The sequence below is a fragment of the Cetorhinus maximus genome, chromosome 15 (assembly GCF_964194155.1).
Source record: "Cetorhinus maximus chromosome 15, sCetMax3.hap1.1, whole genome shotgun sequence".
In the NCBI taxonomy this organism is placed as follows: domain Eukaryota; kingdom Metazoa; phylum Chordata; class Chondrichthyes; order Lamniformes; family Cetorhinidae; genus Cetorhinus; species Cetorhinus maximus.
Window position 1 is genome coordinate 54,564,913 of NC_135893.1, and position 14,244 is coordinate 54,579,156.

The window sequence follows — 14,244 nt, forward strand, 5'->3', positions numbered from 1 at the left end:
GACCCCATGAAGTCCCATGGCATCAGGTCAAACATGGGCAAGGAAACCACCTTGCTGTTTCGGCAATTGTATTGAAGACTTATGTTCCAGAGCTTGCTGCGCCCTTCGCAAGCTGTTCCAATACAGCTACAACACTGGCATTTATCTGTCAATGTGGAAAATTGCCCAGCTATGCCCTGTATACAAAAAGCAGGACAAGTCCAACCCTGCGAATTACTGCCCATCAATCTACTCTCGACCATCAGTAAAGTGATAGCGCTATCAAGTGGCACTTGCATAGCAATAACTTGCTCATTGACGCTTGGTTTGGGTTCTGTCAGGGCCGCTCGGCTCCAGACCTCATTACAGCCTTGGTTCAAACATGGACGAATGAGCTGAACTCCAGAGGCGAGGTGAGAGTGACTGCCCTTGACATTAAAGCAGTATTTGACCGATTTGGCATCAAGGAGCCCTAGCAAAACAGGAGCCAATGGGAATCGGGGAAAACTCTCTGCTGGTTGGAGTCATACCTAGCACAAAGGAAGGAGGCTGTGGTTGTTGGAGGTCAGTCATTTCTGTTCCAGGACATCACTGCAAGAGTTCCTCAGGGTAGTGTCCTCGGCCCAACCATGTTCAGCTGCTTCATCAATGACCTTCCTTCCATCATAAGGTCAGAAGTGATGATTGCACAATGTCCCATATAATTCCTGACTCCTCAGATACTGAAACAGCCCATGTTCAAATGCAGCAAGACCTGGACAATATCCAGGCTTGGGTGAACAATGGCAAGTAACATTTGTGCGACACAAGTGCCAGGCAATGACCATCTCCAACAAGAGAGAAGTTAACTATTGTCCCTTGATATACAATGGCTTTACCATTGCTGAATCCCCCACTATCAACATCCTGGGCATTACCATTGACCAGAAACCTAACTGGAATTGCCATATAAATAAATACTGTGACTACAAGAACAGATCAGAGGCTGGGAATCCTGTGGCGAGTAACTCACCACCTGACTCCCCAAAGCCTGTCCTCCATCTACAAGGCAGAAGTCAGGAGTGTGATGGAATGTTCTCCACTTACCTGGATGAGTGCAGCTCCAACAACACTCAAAGCTTGACACCATCCAGGACAAAGCAGCCGACTTGATTGGCACCCTATCCACAAACATTCACTCTTTCCACCACTGATGCACAGTGGCAGCAGTGTGTACGATCTACAAGATACACTGCTGAACCCACCAAGCCTCCTTAGACAGTACCTTCCAAACCCACGACCACTACCATCTAGAAGGACAGGGGCAGCAGATGTATGGGAATACCACCAACTGCTTGTTCCCCTCAAGTCACTCACCATCCTGACTTGGAAATATAGTGCCGTTCCTTCACTGTTGCTAGGTCAAAATCCTGGAACTCCCTCCCGAACAGCACTGAGGGTGTACCTACACCACAGGGACTGCAGCGGTTCAAGAAGACAGCTCACCACCACCTTCTCAAGGGCAATTAGGGATGGGCAATACATGCTGGTCTAGCCAGAAACGTCCAAATTCCATGAACGAATAAAAACTTCTTGTGATCATTTGAAATTTGACATTCTTGCATTTGTCTTGATGAGTGCAAGAGAAAAAGCTTTGTTAACATGTCCCTCTTTAAAATCAAGGAAGTGATGGTGAATCATTATAAAGCGTTGATTCGTCCTCAATTGGACTAATTTGTTTAACTCTAGGCACCATACTTTGGAAAGAATGTGCATTTATTAAAGAGAGTGCAGAAAAGATTCACAAAAATGGGTCTGGGGATGAGGGACTACAGTTATGTGGATAGATTGGAGAAGCTGGGGTTTTGTCATTCAAGAAAAGAATGTTGAGAGGAGAAGTGTTCAAAATCATGAGGGTTCTGGACAGAGTAGATAGGGAGAAATTTCCCATTGCCATGAGGTCAAGAACCAGAAGACACCGACTTAGGATGATTGGCAAAAATAGCAGAGGTGGCATGTAGAGTCGTGACCTGCAGGATTTCAGACCTAGTGCTGGAAGGTAGGATTAGGCTGAGTAGCTCTTCGCCTGGCATGGAAAAAATTGGTTGAAGGGTCTCTGGTGTCATAAATGTTCTATGATTTTTATGACATAAAGCATTTTTACACAGCGAGGGATTAGGACCTGGAATGCAGTGCCTGAGAATGTGGTGCTGGCAGATTCAATCATGGTTTTCAAATGAAATTAGATTTTATCTGTAGAGAAAAAAAATCTATGGGGAAAAGACAAAGGAGTGGGCAGCAGCTTGAGTTGATCTTACAGAGAGCCAGCATGGACCTGCCTCCTGTGCTGTAATCTTCTATAGTTCTATAATCCAACTTGTAAAAATGTTTAAGCCAGAAGTATTTGTTTCTAATTTGATGTACACTGTGTTGTAGTGGTGGTTGTTTGGTTTCAAATCTTGAGTTGGTGTCTGATAGGATACTTAAAGTATATAACAGATCACTGACTTTGCAGTATGTAACTGAGTGCTTCAAGACCTATACTTTGCTGAATGTCCTAATGAAAAATGTGTTTTGTTTTTCATACCCAATTGAGGTCATAAGGTTCTGAAGCAGACCTTTGATAGAGGACCTAACTCTCTGAATAGTTCTCATCCATTTACACAGCAAAAATTTCTTCTAATGAGCAACTCCACTTTTAGATGAATGTATAATTGTATCAAAGTTTGGAAATACTGCCATTCCCCTGGCTGGGGATGTCATGAACCAGGGGACAGAGTCTCAGAATAAGAGGCAGTCCGTTTAGGACCGAGATGAGGTGGAATCTCTTCATCCAGAGCGTGGTGAAACTTTGGAATTCTCTACCCCAGAGGGTTTTGGAAGTTCAGTCACTGAGTATGTTTAAGACAGAGATTGATAGAGAGAGTCCATAGCAGATTCTTTGAATGTTTTTAAGGCAGAGCTAGATAGATTCTTGATAAACAACGGGGTGATAGGTTATTGGGCGATTGTGGGAATATGGAGTTGACATTATAATCAGATCAGCCATGATCTTGTTGAATGGCAGAGCAGGCTCAAGGTGCTGAATGGCCTACTCCTGCTCCTAATTCGTATAATAGATTTCCAGATATTAAAGATATCAAGGGATATGGGGATAGTGCAGTGAAAATGGCCTTCAGGTAGAAGATCAGCCATAATCTAGTTAAATGACACTGCAGGCTTGAGGGGCTGAATGGCATAGTCCTGCTCCTATTTCCTCTGTTCCATTCAACCAAATTGGGTGTGAGGAAGTGGCTGGAGGCTTGTGTGGAGCCTGTTAGGCTGAATAACTTACTACTGTGCTGTAAAATTCTATGTGACAAATGCTAAAGAACCTGTCCCAAGCAAGGAACTTCAGAATCTTTTTAGAAATTGTTTCACCAGCAAATTTTAAGACTTTATTAAAGTACATATTTTATAGTCAGAAGAACGTTTGAAAAACAAGCTTTGCACAGAAGGAAGACTGAGTTGAAAGAAATACTTGCATTTATATAGTGCCTTTCACAACTACAGGATGTTTATAGCCAATGAAGTATTTTTTTTGAAGCGCAGTTACTGTTGTAATGTTGGAAATGCAGGAGCCAATTGGTGTAAAGCAATCTCCCTCAAACAGCAATGTGTGAAACACCAGATAATCTCCGCCCCCGCTTTGAAAGAGTGTCATGGAATCGTTTATATTTACCTGAGAGAGTAGGCAGGGCCTCTGTTTGATGTTTCATCGGAAAGACCACACTCTTCTCCATTTCTTCCCATTTCAAATATTTATCTAAAGGATAACTCGATCACTTTCTGTGACAAAGCATTCCATACCCAGAACTCCTGTGAAAAGAGCTTTGTGCTAACCTTTTTCCTCATTCTTGGACCTGAATTTTTGCAGGAACGGAAGGGGTCTCTGACTTAGCCAAAATGGCACTGGAGCCCCAATTCTGGAAGTCCTGAACCTGGCACCTACCATTTTTGCTGTGGGGGGAGGAGGGGGATGGGTTTTGGGGCGGGTCATAGTTTGCATATCTGTGGTTCACGGAGGCAGCTGCACATGTAAAAGTGCAGCTGCCTTCAAAGGATGCAATTTTCGTTAGTGGGATGTGGAGGACACAACTCATGGGCTTTAGACATTTGAGCCAAAGGTCTAAAGCTGCTGGAGTCGTTTGGAGAGGTAGGGTGCCCTTTGGGATTGTTAAAAATAGACATGAATCTGTGTAAAAAGTGAATAAACTTATTGGAACTGTCAGGCTGTCATGGCATTTAAATTGCAAAGCCCTTTATTCTAAAAAAAAAAGCCTGCTGTAGCTGTGTACATATCACTCCGTCCATTGATGTAAGCCTGAGGGTTATCATCATAGGGTTAGTGCTGAGTGACTGATGCCACAACTTATCATTATCATAGTGGGGTTGGGGGGTGGTGGGGGTGATGCTGTAAGTTAAGACAGCTTGACAGCCCCGAGTGGTTGCAAAGTCTTTGGCTATGAATACAAATGCTTGTTTTTATAAGGGATTAAGTACTTCATGGAATGTTTATTTTCATAAAGGATTGAGTAGTTGAAGAAATTTAAATGTATTGAATGGGTTTTTAATCAATTAAAGTATATTTTTTAGGTAGTGAAGTCATCAGTAGACACTTAGAACTAGCGTGTGTCCTGAGGTCTGCTTGTGGTGGACACTAGGTGAGTTGACATAGAGTGTGTAAGGGCAAAGGGTGGTGGGTGGGAGTCATGGGTTGGCACTAAGTTGGTATAGGAGCTATAAAAGGCCATGGGGATGAGTGGGGAGCCATGGATGGCATGAGTTGGCATAGGGGCTACAAAGGGCCATAGGGATGTCCAGGGCACTTTCTCCTGATTCGGGTTTGCAGAGTTGTGAATTTCCCTGACTCGGGAGTGAAAATTCGGCCTTTTGTGACTATAATATAAATTCAAGGCCCCACGATATTTGTATAACAGCATCTTTAAGAAATAAAGACACTTAAGGCACTTAAGAAATAGGTGTACGGAAAATAGATGCCAAGCCAGAAAGGAGATGCTAGGAGAGGTAACCATAAGCTTGGTCAAGGAGATAACAATAGACAGAGGTGATGAGGTTTTGATAGTAAGTCTCAATGAGTAGGATTGGATAGACTGAACAATTTAGCTCCAATAGTGGGAGGAAGGGTTGTAAAGAAAGTTGGAGTCTGTGGAATCGAGCATTTGGGACAGCGCGTATGATCAGAGGAGATTTCAGGGTTGTGATAAGGAAACACCATGGGGGAGTTTATAGCTGGTGTCAAGGATTTTAAATGCAATATGTTGGATAGGATGCAGGATTTAAAATTTAATTAAGGAAGAAAGACTTGCATTTAAAAAGCACTTTTCATGACCACTGGGCATCTCAAAGCTCTTTACAGCCAAGGAAGTACTTTTTGAAGTATAGCCACTTTTTAATAATTGATTCACAGGATGTGGGCTCCACTGGCTGGGCCAACATTTACTGCTTATCCATAGTTGCTCTTGAGAAGGTGGTAGTGAACTTCCTTGAACCGCTGCAGTCCCTGTAGTGTAGGTCCTTTTTTGAGACTTTGTAGAATTTTTATACAGCTGAGTGGTTTGCTAGGCCATTTAAGAGTCAACCATATTACTGTGGGCCTGGAGTCACATGTAGGCCAAACCAGGTAAGAATGGCAGATTTCCTTCCCTAAAGTGCATTAGTGAATCAGATGGGTTTTTACAATAATTGACAATGGTTTCATGGTCATCATTAGACTTCTAATTCCAGATTTTTATTGAATTCAAATTCCACTATCTGCCGTAGCGGGATTTGAACCTGGGTCCCCAGAGCATTACCTTGGGTCTCTGGATTACTAGTCCACTAATGTTGTAATGTAGGATCTTTTACATCCACCTGAGCTGGCGGATGGGCCTCGGTTTATTGTCTCATTCAAAAGATAGCACAATGTAATGCTCCCTTAGTACTGCACTGGAGTGTCACCTAGATTTTTCTGCTTAAGCCCTGGTGTAGGACATGAACCCAGAATCTTGTAATTCAGGGGCAAGGATGCTACCAACTGAATCACGGCTGACACTGTAAGAAGAAAACAAGATGTTAAGATTCGTATGATCTGGGTTAGCCAAAGGGAAGACGGTAGGGTGGGCAAGGAATAGTCGATGTCTTTGGCTTTCCCCAGTGTTCCGCATTCCCTAACCAGGTTCTATACACAGGCTCCTGGAGTATGTCCTTTATGGGAATCCTGCTGCATACAACTTCAGGTTTGGAGAGGGCACTGTTTGGGAGAGGGCTACAGCTGCTGTCCCAGTCATCCAGTCCAGATATTCTACTTAATGGAACTCGTGCCCCCCACAAGTTCCCCCTCCTTGTGAAGCACCACTTTACATCCATGAAAGTTTCATCCAGTGCCTAGCTGAACAACTGAATTGCTTATAATTGGTTAAATCCTGCTCTGGCTATTTGCCACTCTTGCCTATTTCCAGAAGAGGTTTTGTTAATACTGAGCTTAAAGAAATCTTATTTGTAAAATATTCCACAATTTTTTTGACAAGGGTAGACTGTTTATAAAATAAGGATAGAACATTTCATGTTTACTTCGAGAGAAATGTCATCTCATTGATTTTGCACAAAAAACATGTGCCTCTGAATTGTGGATGTGCTATGTGTTACTTTGCTAATGTAGATCAACTAAAAAGATGTTATGTATGTTTAGTTCTGCTAAAATGTTCCAGTTAAAGGTCAGACTGATATGATTGTGTTAAAATAATACCTACTCACTTGTACTAAATATCATTGTACATGTTAACTTGGTTATGTGTACTAAACCAAGAGTAGCAAGGGGGTTTTCTATTATGTTTAAATGTAAATAAGAATACGTTCTGTTTATGATAATTGTTTTGAGTTATGCATTTCAGCATTAAATTCTTTCTAATATAATTTAGTGCAGAGACCATACCTGAAGTGTACATTGGAGAAAGTTCTGAACACATTTTATGCACGCTTGTAGGCATTAATTCCATATGTTGGTAAATCTGATTCATCACTTGCAGAATGCAAGAGACAACTTTTCATATGGTTGTATTTGTTTTGAAGTGGGTTTGTTCACTGTAATATGTGTGGGTTCTTTTTACCAACTTGGTTGAATTGCAGAAAGGCTGATATCTGACTAATCCCACAATTTGTTAAATTACTTCGGGGATAAATGGAAATTTGCAAAAAATGTGCTGTATTAGCGACTGGGTAATATAGCACAACACAGATGTAGAGAGGTTGAGGAATTTCTTGTGGTATGTCTGGGCATTTAGATATTGAATAAATTACTTGAGTAGATCACTGTGGATTACGTAAAGCCAAAGCGTGTTGGAGGGAAACTGGTGTTTTATAAACTAGGTTGCTCGTTTGTTGATTATGATAATCGAACATGTGAAGACTTGCAACACCTTCATTTCAAATGTTCCCAGTTAAATATGCTACTCTTTTTAAATGACAGATCTACTCAGATTAATGGTGAACCTGAGAGATGCTAAATGGCTCCAGCGGGCATTTCAGTTTTGTAATCCCGTGCAGCGTTGCCGCTGTTTTGATTTTTAATCCCACTGGTGATGGAATCTCTAAATATGCTGTTTGATCTACAAATTACTTTTGAAATGTCACCCACTTTTTGTCAGTACATGGAGAATGTGCAATTGCATAATTTTTATGTTGCCCAACTTCAGCCTGTTATATTTCTGTAATTTCTGTCTATTTTGGTGTCCTCACGTTTATAATTGCTATAATTGGATTCGAGGTGGCAATAATTGAATCTGCAGGGCAATCGATTGTGCTCAACTCATTAAGCTCTGCACATGTCCAACTTTATTGGGCACAGAATATAACAGAGTACTTTTAAATCTTCAGATTCAGTCTTTTCTCAACAGCTTTATATTAGTTCCTGTAATGGGCCATGTGCCTGTTATCCAGAACCCTTTTCTGTGCCCCTAATTTGTCTTGGAGAATTGCATGACTGACGGAACAAAAATTGTCCCATTTTAAGAAATCTGCATATTGGATTAAATGTGTTCTCTGGATGTGCTGATATTATATACAGTTTTTTTTCCAGGTAAAGCAAACTAATTTTGCAGTTCTATGAAAACGTGAAGTGCAAAAGATTACTGTCGACTAAAAATTTTCCTGGCCTAGACCATGGTTCCTTAAATACCCTTTTTAATGGCTTCTCTAGATTAAATGCAATATTTTTGTTTCCATTTTGAAAAGCAGCTGTTGCTGCTGCCAAACTTAATTCAGCAAGTTTGGTTGTCTTCTACCACGTTTGGCATGAGTTGTGACATTGAACTCTGAGGTACATAGCTCATGCTGAAAAATTTCTGATGAAATCTGCTGAGTTTATTTGTCCCATTTTTTAAAACCTGTTTGGTGTTGAACCATCAATCTGGAAAATTTAAAATTTTTCCTGAAAAATAATTTTTTAAAAAAAAAGCCTTTTACTTACTTGCATAAAATATCATTGGGGTTTCCTGAAGACAAGTTATTACTCCTCTAAATATTACACTTGAAATGCTGTAATAGTTAATTCTCATATACGTGAGTGGTGTTAGTTCCCTTATTCTTGACATTCATGATGAATACGTTTGTTCAGTCTGAATAGAGGAAATCCTGTTTAAAAATGCATAACACAGTCATTCAAATAGGCATTTAACACCTATGCTTCAATTATTCTACTGCCATGAGCAAAATTCCCCACATGGACATAAGTTTACGTTAATGTTTTATCACACTCGCTTTATTTAAAAGAAAATCTTGTATGCTGTCACTACAGCACAACATCCCTCCCCCACCAAAAAAATTGCGTGACTCATGCTATGAGTTTTCTTTTCCTTCATCTTTCCATCTGCTCCTTACCCTTGGAATGTGGTAATGATTTCTGGTTTCCTTCAGTATTTGTCATGCTAAGTACTTTGATGATGTATTAAATATCAAAGGAAATACTTGCATTTATATAGCACTTGTCACAACCTCAGAGTATCCCAGAGGGCTTTACGAGTGGCCACTGTTATAATGTATGAAGCACGGCAGCAAATTTGTGCACCGCAAGCTCCCATAAACAGCAATGTGATAATGATCAGCTAATCAGTTTGAGATGTTGGCCAGAACACTGGAGAGCATTCCTTTGCCTCTTGCTGAAAAGAAGTCATTTTTTGTCCAAGCTTTTCATCTTGCACTTATCAGGACACTTCATAAGAAAATGCCAATGTCAGGTGAAACAACAAATTTATACTGTATGAGAAGAGAGTGCTGATTGGTTGGCAGATGGACTCTGATTGCTAGAGACAGTGCCATGGAGAATGCACCAGTTGATGTTGACTGACAGTTAACTGCCAAGAATCGGCACTGGGCAGGAAATGCTGGCCTAGTCAGTGATGCTCACATCCCATGAATGAATTTTTTTTCAAAATTGTTTGAAATTTAAACCAGGCAACTTGACCCTGATTGGTCAAGACATTGCCCTGGGGAATGAGTCAGCGAATGGCTGTCACTTATTTTGTTTAGTGGAAGAAACCGCAATATATGTACATATTCTTTCTGCCTGCAAAGAACAGGGCCTTGTTTATTAATATATGCAGCTTCCAGTACACGCAACTGCATCACACTGTGAGCCCGACTGACAAATCTTATATTGATTGTCAGGGTAATTCTTAGCACATTGAGGATGATTCAGCAAATGTAGTCCAATCCTGTATTCACATCAAATGTTGGACACTGTGTTTTGAGTTTTGCAAGCATGGATTGGTAGGTACGGTCTGCACCTTGCCCTGTCCAACATTAGATGTAATTCCGCAATTGGACAACATGTGCTAAGTAATATTCAGTGTTCTAAGAATTGCACTGACAACCAATTTAAGATTGTCGGTTGGGCCTGCAGTGTGGTGCGTTTGCGTGTACTGGAAGCTGCATGTATTAATAAACAGGGCCCTGTTCTTTGCAGGCAGAAAGAATATGTACATGTATTGCGCCGCCTTCAGCTAAGCAAAATAAGTGACAGCCTTCGCTGGTTCATTCCCCAGGGCAGTGTCTTGACCAATCAGAGTCAAGCTGTCTGGTTTAAATTTCAAACAATGCTTGGCTGTTAATTATCAATCACCATCAGCTGATGCATTCTCCATAGCAACGCCTCTAGCAATCAGAGTCCACTTGCCAACCAATAAGCACACTCTTCTTATGCAGTATAAATTTGTTGTTTCCCCTTACATTGGCATTTTCTTGCAAATTGTCCTGGTGAGTGCAAGACGAAAAGTATCGACAAAAAATGTTTCTTTTTTTCAGCAATACTCAAGTTCTGTGCTACCAAATGAATACCCCTTCTCTTCATATCGCGCAGAGGGATCTTTTCTGTGCACCTGAGAGCACAGCGAGGTTTCAGTTTAATGCCTCATCTGAAAGATTGTACCTCCGATAGTGCAGCACCCTTTCAGAACTGCACTGGGTGTCAGTGTAGATTATCTGCTCAAGGCTCTGGAAATGGGACTCAAACCCACAAACTTCTGACTCAGGCAAGAGTCCTCATTGTAAACTTCATTGAGCACTGATGCACACAATCTGCTAAATTTGATGTTTACAAGGTCATAAGTACCAAAAAACCACACGTTTCTAGAAATGAATTTTCATGGACAAGATGAGTATGACCTAGGACTGATGGAGCTTGATGCTGGCCCCAGTTAACTTGCTCTTTAGCCACTGAGGCAGGAATTTCAACCAAAGACTGGTGGCCAAACAGCTGTAGATTGCATTTGTCTTAATTATTGCATATTTCCCTTGAATCATTAGTCTTAGAAGCACAAAATATACTTATGTTGGCCTTGGGTTCCAAACTTAGCACTCATAAACATTTCTTACAATTCACTTTTCATGCAATTTGTAAATCATGCTTGGGTATTTTGCATCAGCTATTGCATTTGAAGTCTAGAATTGAGGTTTGTGGTCTTGAACCGCTCTCAAAACCAGTGATGCTGTTAATATAAGGGATGACACAGAAGAATTGTAGTAGAAAACAACATTTTTGAACAAATATACCTTGTGCAGCTTTTCTAATATATTTCTAGGATGGTGGATTTTCATTGGTAATTAGCTGACAAATCTGACTGTCAAGTCCATCAGAAAGCTTGTTTTCTCCAACTAAATCTTTCCTACTTTGGACTTGAAAGAACGTAGTAGTTAAATTGTGATTACTGTTGTGAGTTCTTTAATCGTGATCCTGTACTTAGCTCTTCTTCAATGTGGAATATGCATTCAGCATTTAAATATTCAAGTTTCTGTAGTTAATATCTGCCTTGTCAAACCAGCAGTATAGACTGTTGAAGTGCCAATATGTAGTGATATGGCACGGAGTGAGGTTTTGATTTCTATCTTTTGTCCTTCTTCGGCTCATGAGAGCTATATATCCCTAAAATGAGGAGGGAAATCTTTGAGGAATACCTTAGAGAGTGTTGGAGCCTTAGAGCAATTTGACCGCAACTAATGTGTGTATCTATGGGGGAAGAAGATGGAAAAGTAGACCATAGACCATAAGACATAGGAGCAGAAATTAGGCCATGCGGCCCACCATTCAATCATGGTTGATAAGTTTCTCAACCCCATTCTCCCGCCTTCTCCCCGTTACCTTTGATCCCCTTACCAATCAAGAACCTATCTATCTCGGTCTTAAATACACTCTATGACCTGGCTTCCACAGCCTTCTGTGGCAATGAATTCCATAGATTCACCACTCTCTGGCTAAAGAAGTTTCTCCTCATCTCTGTTCTAAAAGGTCTTCCCTTTACTCTGAGGCTGTGCCCTCGGGTCCTAGTCTCTCCTACTAATGGAAACATCTTCCCCACGTCCACTCTACCCAGGTACAAAAGTACTTTGGGACTAATCAAAAACATTGAACTTCTTAATTTAGTTGTGCTATCATGGAATGCCGTTGTTCAGAGGCTTGCTGCCCATTTATCTTGTTTCCATCGTTATTGATTAGAATTATTAAGTATTTTAAGCCAGGGGCATAACCTCTTGAGCAACTAAAGTGACTAGAAGGACATCTGCATATACCCTGTACTAAAACTTTGCATCCATGTATTACTTCAATTTACATATTAATTTTAGTGTTTTTCAAAGGCCGCTCCAAAAAAGGCTTAATGTCAGAGCTGTACTGTTTCATATGCCATTGGAAGCCTGTCAATCATGTTGGGTTATCCACAAAGAGTTCAGGCCTTGGAAGTTTGCATTTTCAACAATCAATCGCATCTAACCCAAATCCTTATGAAGCTGCTTGCATAAAGGTGGAAGTGACTTAATGCGTGTGGTGCACGTATATGATGACTAAACAAAGGGCCAATGTAATTGCCCTTACCTTGAAAGACCTATTTTCCTATAAAAGGGATTAGATCTTGGGTATGAGTAAAAGTGAGAGTACCATCTTGCTGAATAATGGACAATACTGCAACTTTTTTTCTGTCAACTGGCAATAACTGCATTATTCTCTTTCATTTGAGGTTAATTTCCTTTTTCTTCCATGATACAGTTGTATAAGAGGTCAAATCGGCTTTTTTGTCCTGACCCTCTTGATGTTTTTGATCTGTGGTTTCAGCGGAATGACCCTCTGGTTTTAAATCTTTATTGCTTTCTTACATCCAACCAACTAAGGAAGCCCCTGTGACTGATAATTGAGCTGAGATCATGAATTCCAGATATACTTCCACATGATCATAAAACTGTCTTTCCTAATAAATCAGACTGCAAGCTGAAGAGTTTCTGTCATTTTAAATTGTCAGGAAAAAATTAAACACAGTTTGCCTCAGGAAGGATGTCAAATGGTGTTTCAAATCTGTAATAAACAATAGGTGTGGAAGAGCTGCAGTTAATCATGTAAACAAACTTTATTTCTTTTGTAGTTGCCCATATCTACATCGAACAACTGGGGACACAGAAAGAAAGTATCATCTACGCTATTATAAGACTGGTACATGCATCCATGAAACAGATGCTCGTGGGCACTGTGTGAAAAATGGACTTCACTGTGCATTTGCTCATGGTCCACATGATCTTCGCCCTCCAGTATATGACATAAGGTATTCTTAGTTTATGTAATTTTAACATGTGTATGTAATTTTCAGGCTGCCCATTAACTTTTGTACTTTTGCTGCTTGTGATGTATTTTCCTAACTGTCTCCAGCAGGTGCTGCTCCTCTCTCGTTCCACTCGTTTTCCAAATGAATCTGATTTTAGCTGCATTGCTCTTTGAGCTCTGTTTTTTTTATATCCTATTGCCTAGATATTCGACTTCAACCTGCTGAAAACTCATCGCTTTACAAGACCCTTATTGCAACCTTAAATCATTTAATCCATTCAAGAAACCACAGGCCTGGCATGTGCCAGACAGGAAATTATAACTGTAAATCGTAAATTAACTGTAATCTGTAAATGTATACAGTCTTCCAATCTTTGTGCATGAGTGTGCATTTGTGAGACCGTGTGTGAGATGGTATGTTAATTCGGAGTAAGTGTGTAAGGAGAAATTATCTTTATTTTTAAACTTGCAAAAGTTTGCTGCTGAATTATTTAATTAGAATGCATGCTAATTGGAATGAATAGTAAGAAAAGGCAAACCCCCCATACAAAACATACAGATTACAGGCAGTAAGACAGTAAATACATTCTGTCCATGACAGAATTGGGGCCTTCGCCCGGGACTTAAATCATTGGAGCAAATGAGCCAAATTGGACTTGAAGGAAAATTGGAAGTAGAAGGGAAAAGTGACATTGCCAAAATTTTTAAAACAAAAACAAAATCGATTACAGCAGTCGGCTTTGTGAATATTAACAATGGAAAGTAAGATGGCTGACTTGGATGTAAAAGCACTTGTGCAACAGTAGGGCTTAACTTGGGCTAGATTAGCATCCCTAACTACAGAACAGATAAAAGTCATAAGCAGGTAAAACTTCATATGCGTAAAGCACAGAAGCCTGAGGTATTAAGGATGCTGGTTGAGCATTTTACCCTTTCACAGACTTGGAAAGGCAGAACCTGAAACAGACCAGGTTACCTTAACCAAAATTCGCCTAGAGAAGTAGAGGCTAGAGTTAGAATTTCAGGCAAGGGAGAAGGAGAATTCCAGCTGGAAAAGCTGGAGAAAGAATTACAAGCACAAAAGGATTGGGAACTAAAGCTGATTGAAGCAGCTAGGGAGAATTTGTCTTTACCTAGTGTTACGACCGGGTAAGGAGGAATGAACTGGC

General features: G+C 40.5%; 1 protein-coding gene across 2 annotated transcripts in view; it reads left to right on the forward strand.

Moving 5' to 3' along the window:
* The window catches only part of unkl (unk like zinc finger), a 143,322-nt gene that overhangs the window by 62,057 nt on the left and 67,021 nt on the right, over positions 1–14,244 (forward strand). For both annotated transcript variants that reach the window (XM_078558415.1, XM_078558416.1), the window contains exon 3: positions 12,900–13,076. In XM_078558415.1, the coding sequence (XP_078414541.1) occupies positions 12,900–13,076 (177 nt within the window). The remainder of the gene's footprint in view (positions 1–12,899; positions 13,077–14,244) is intronic.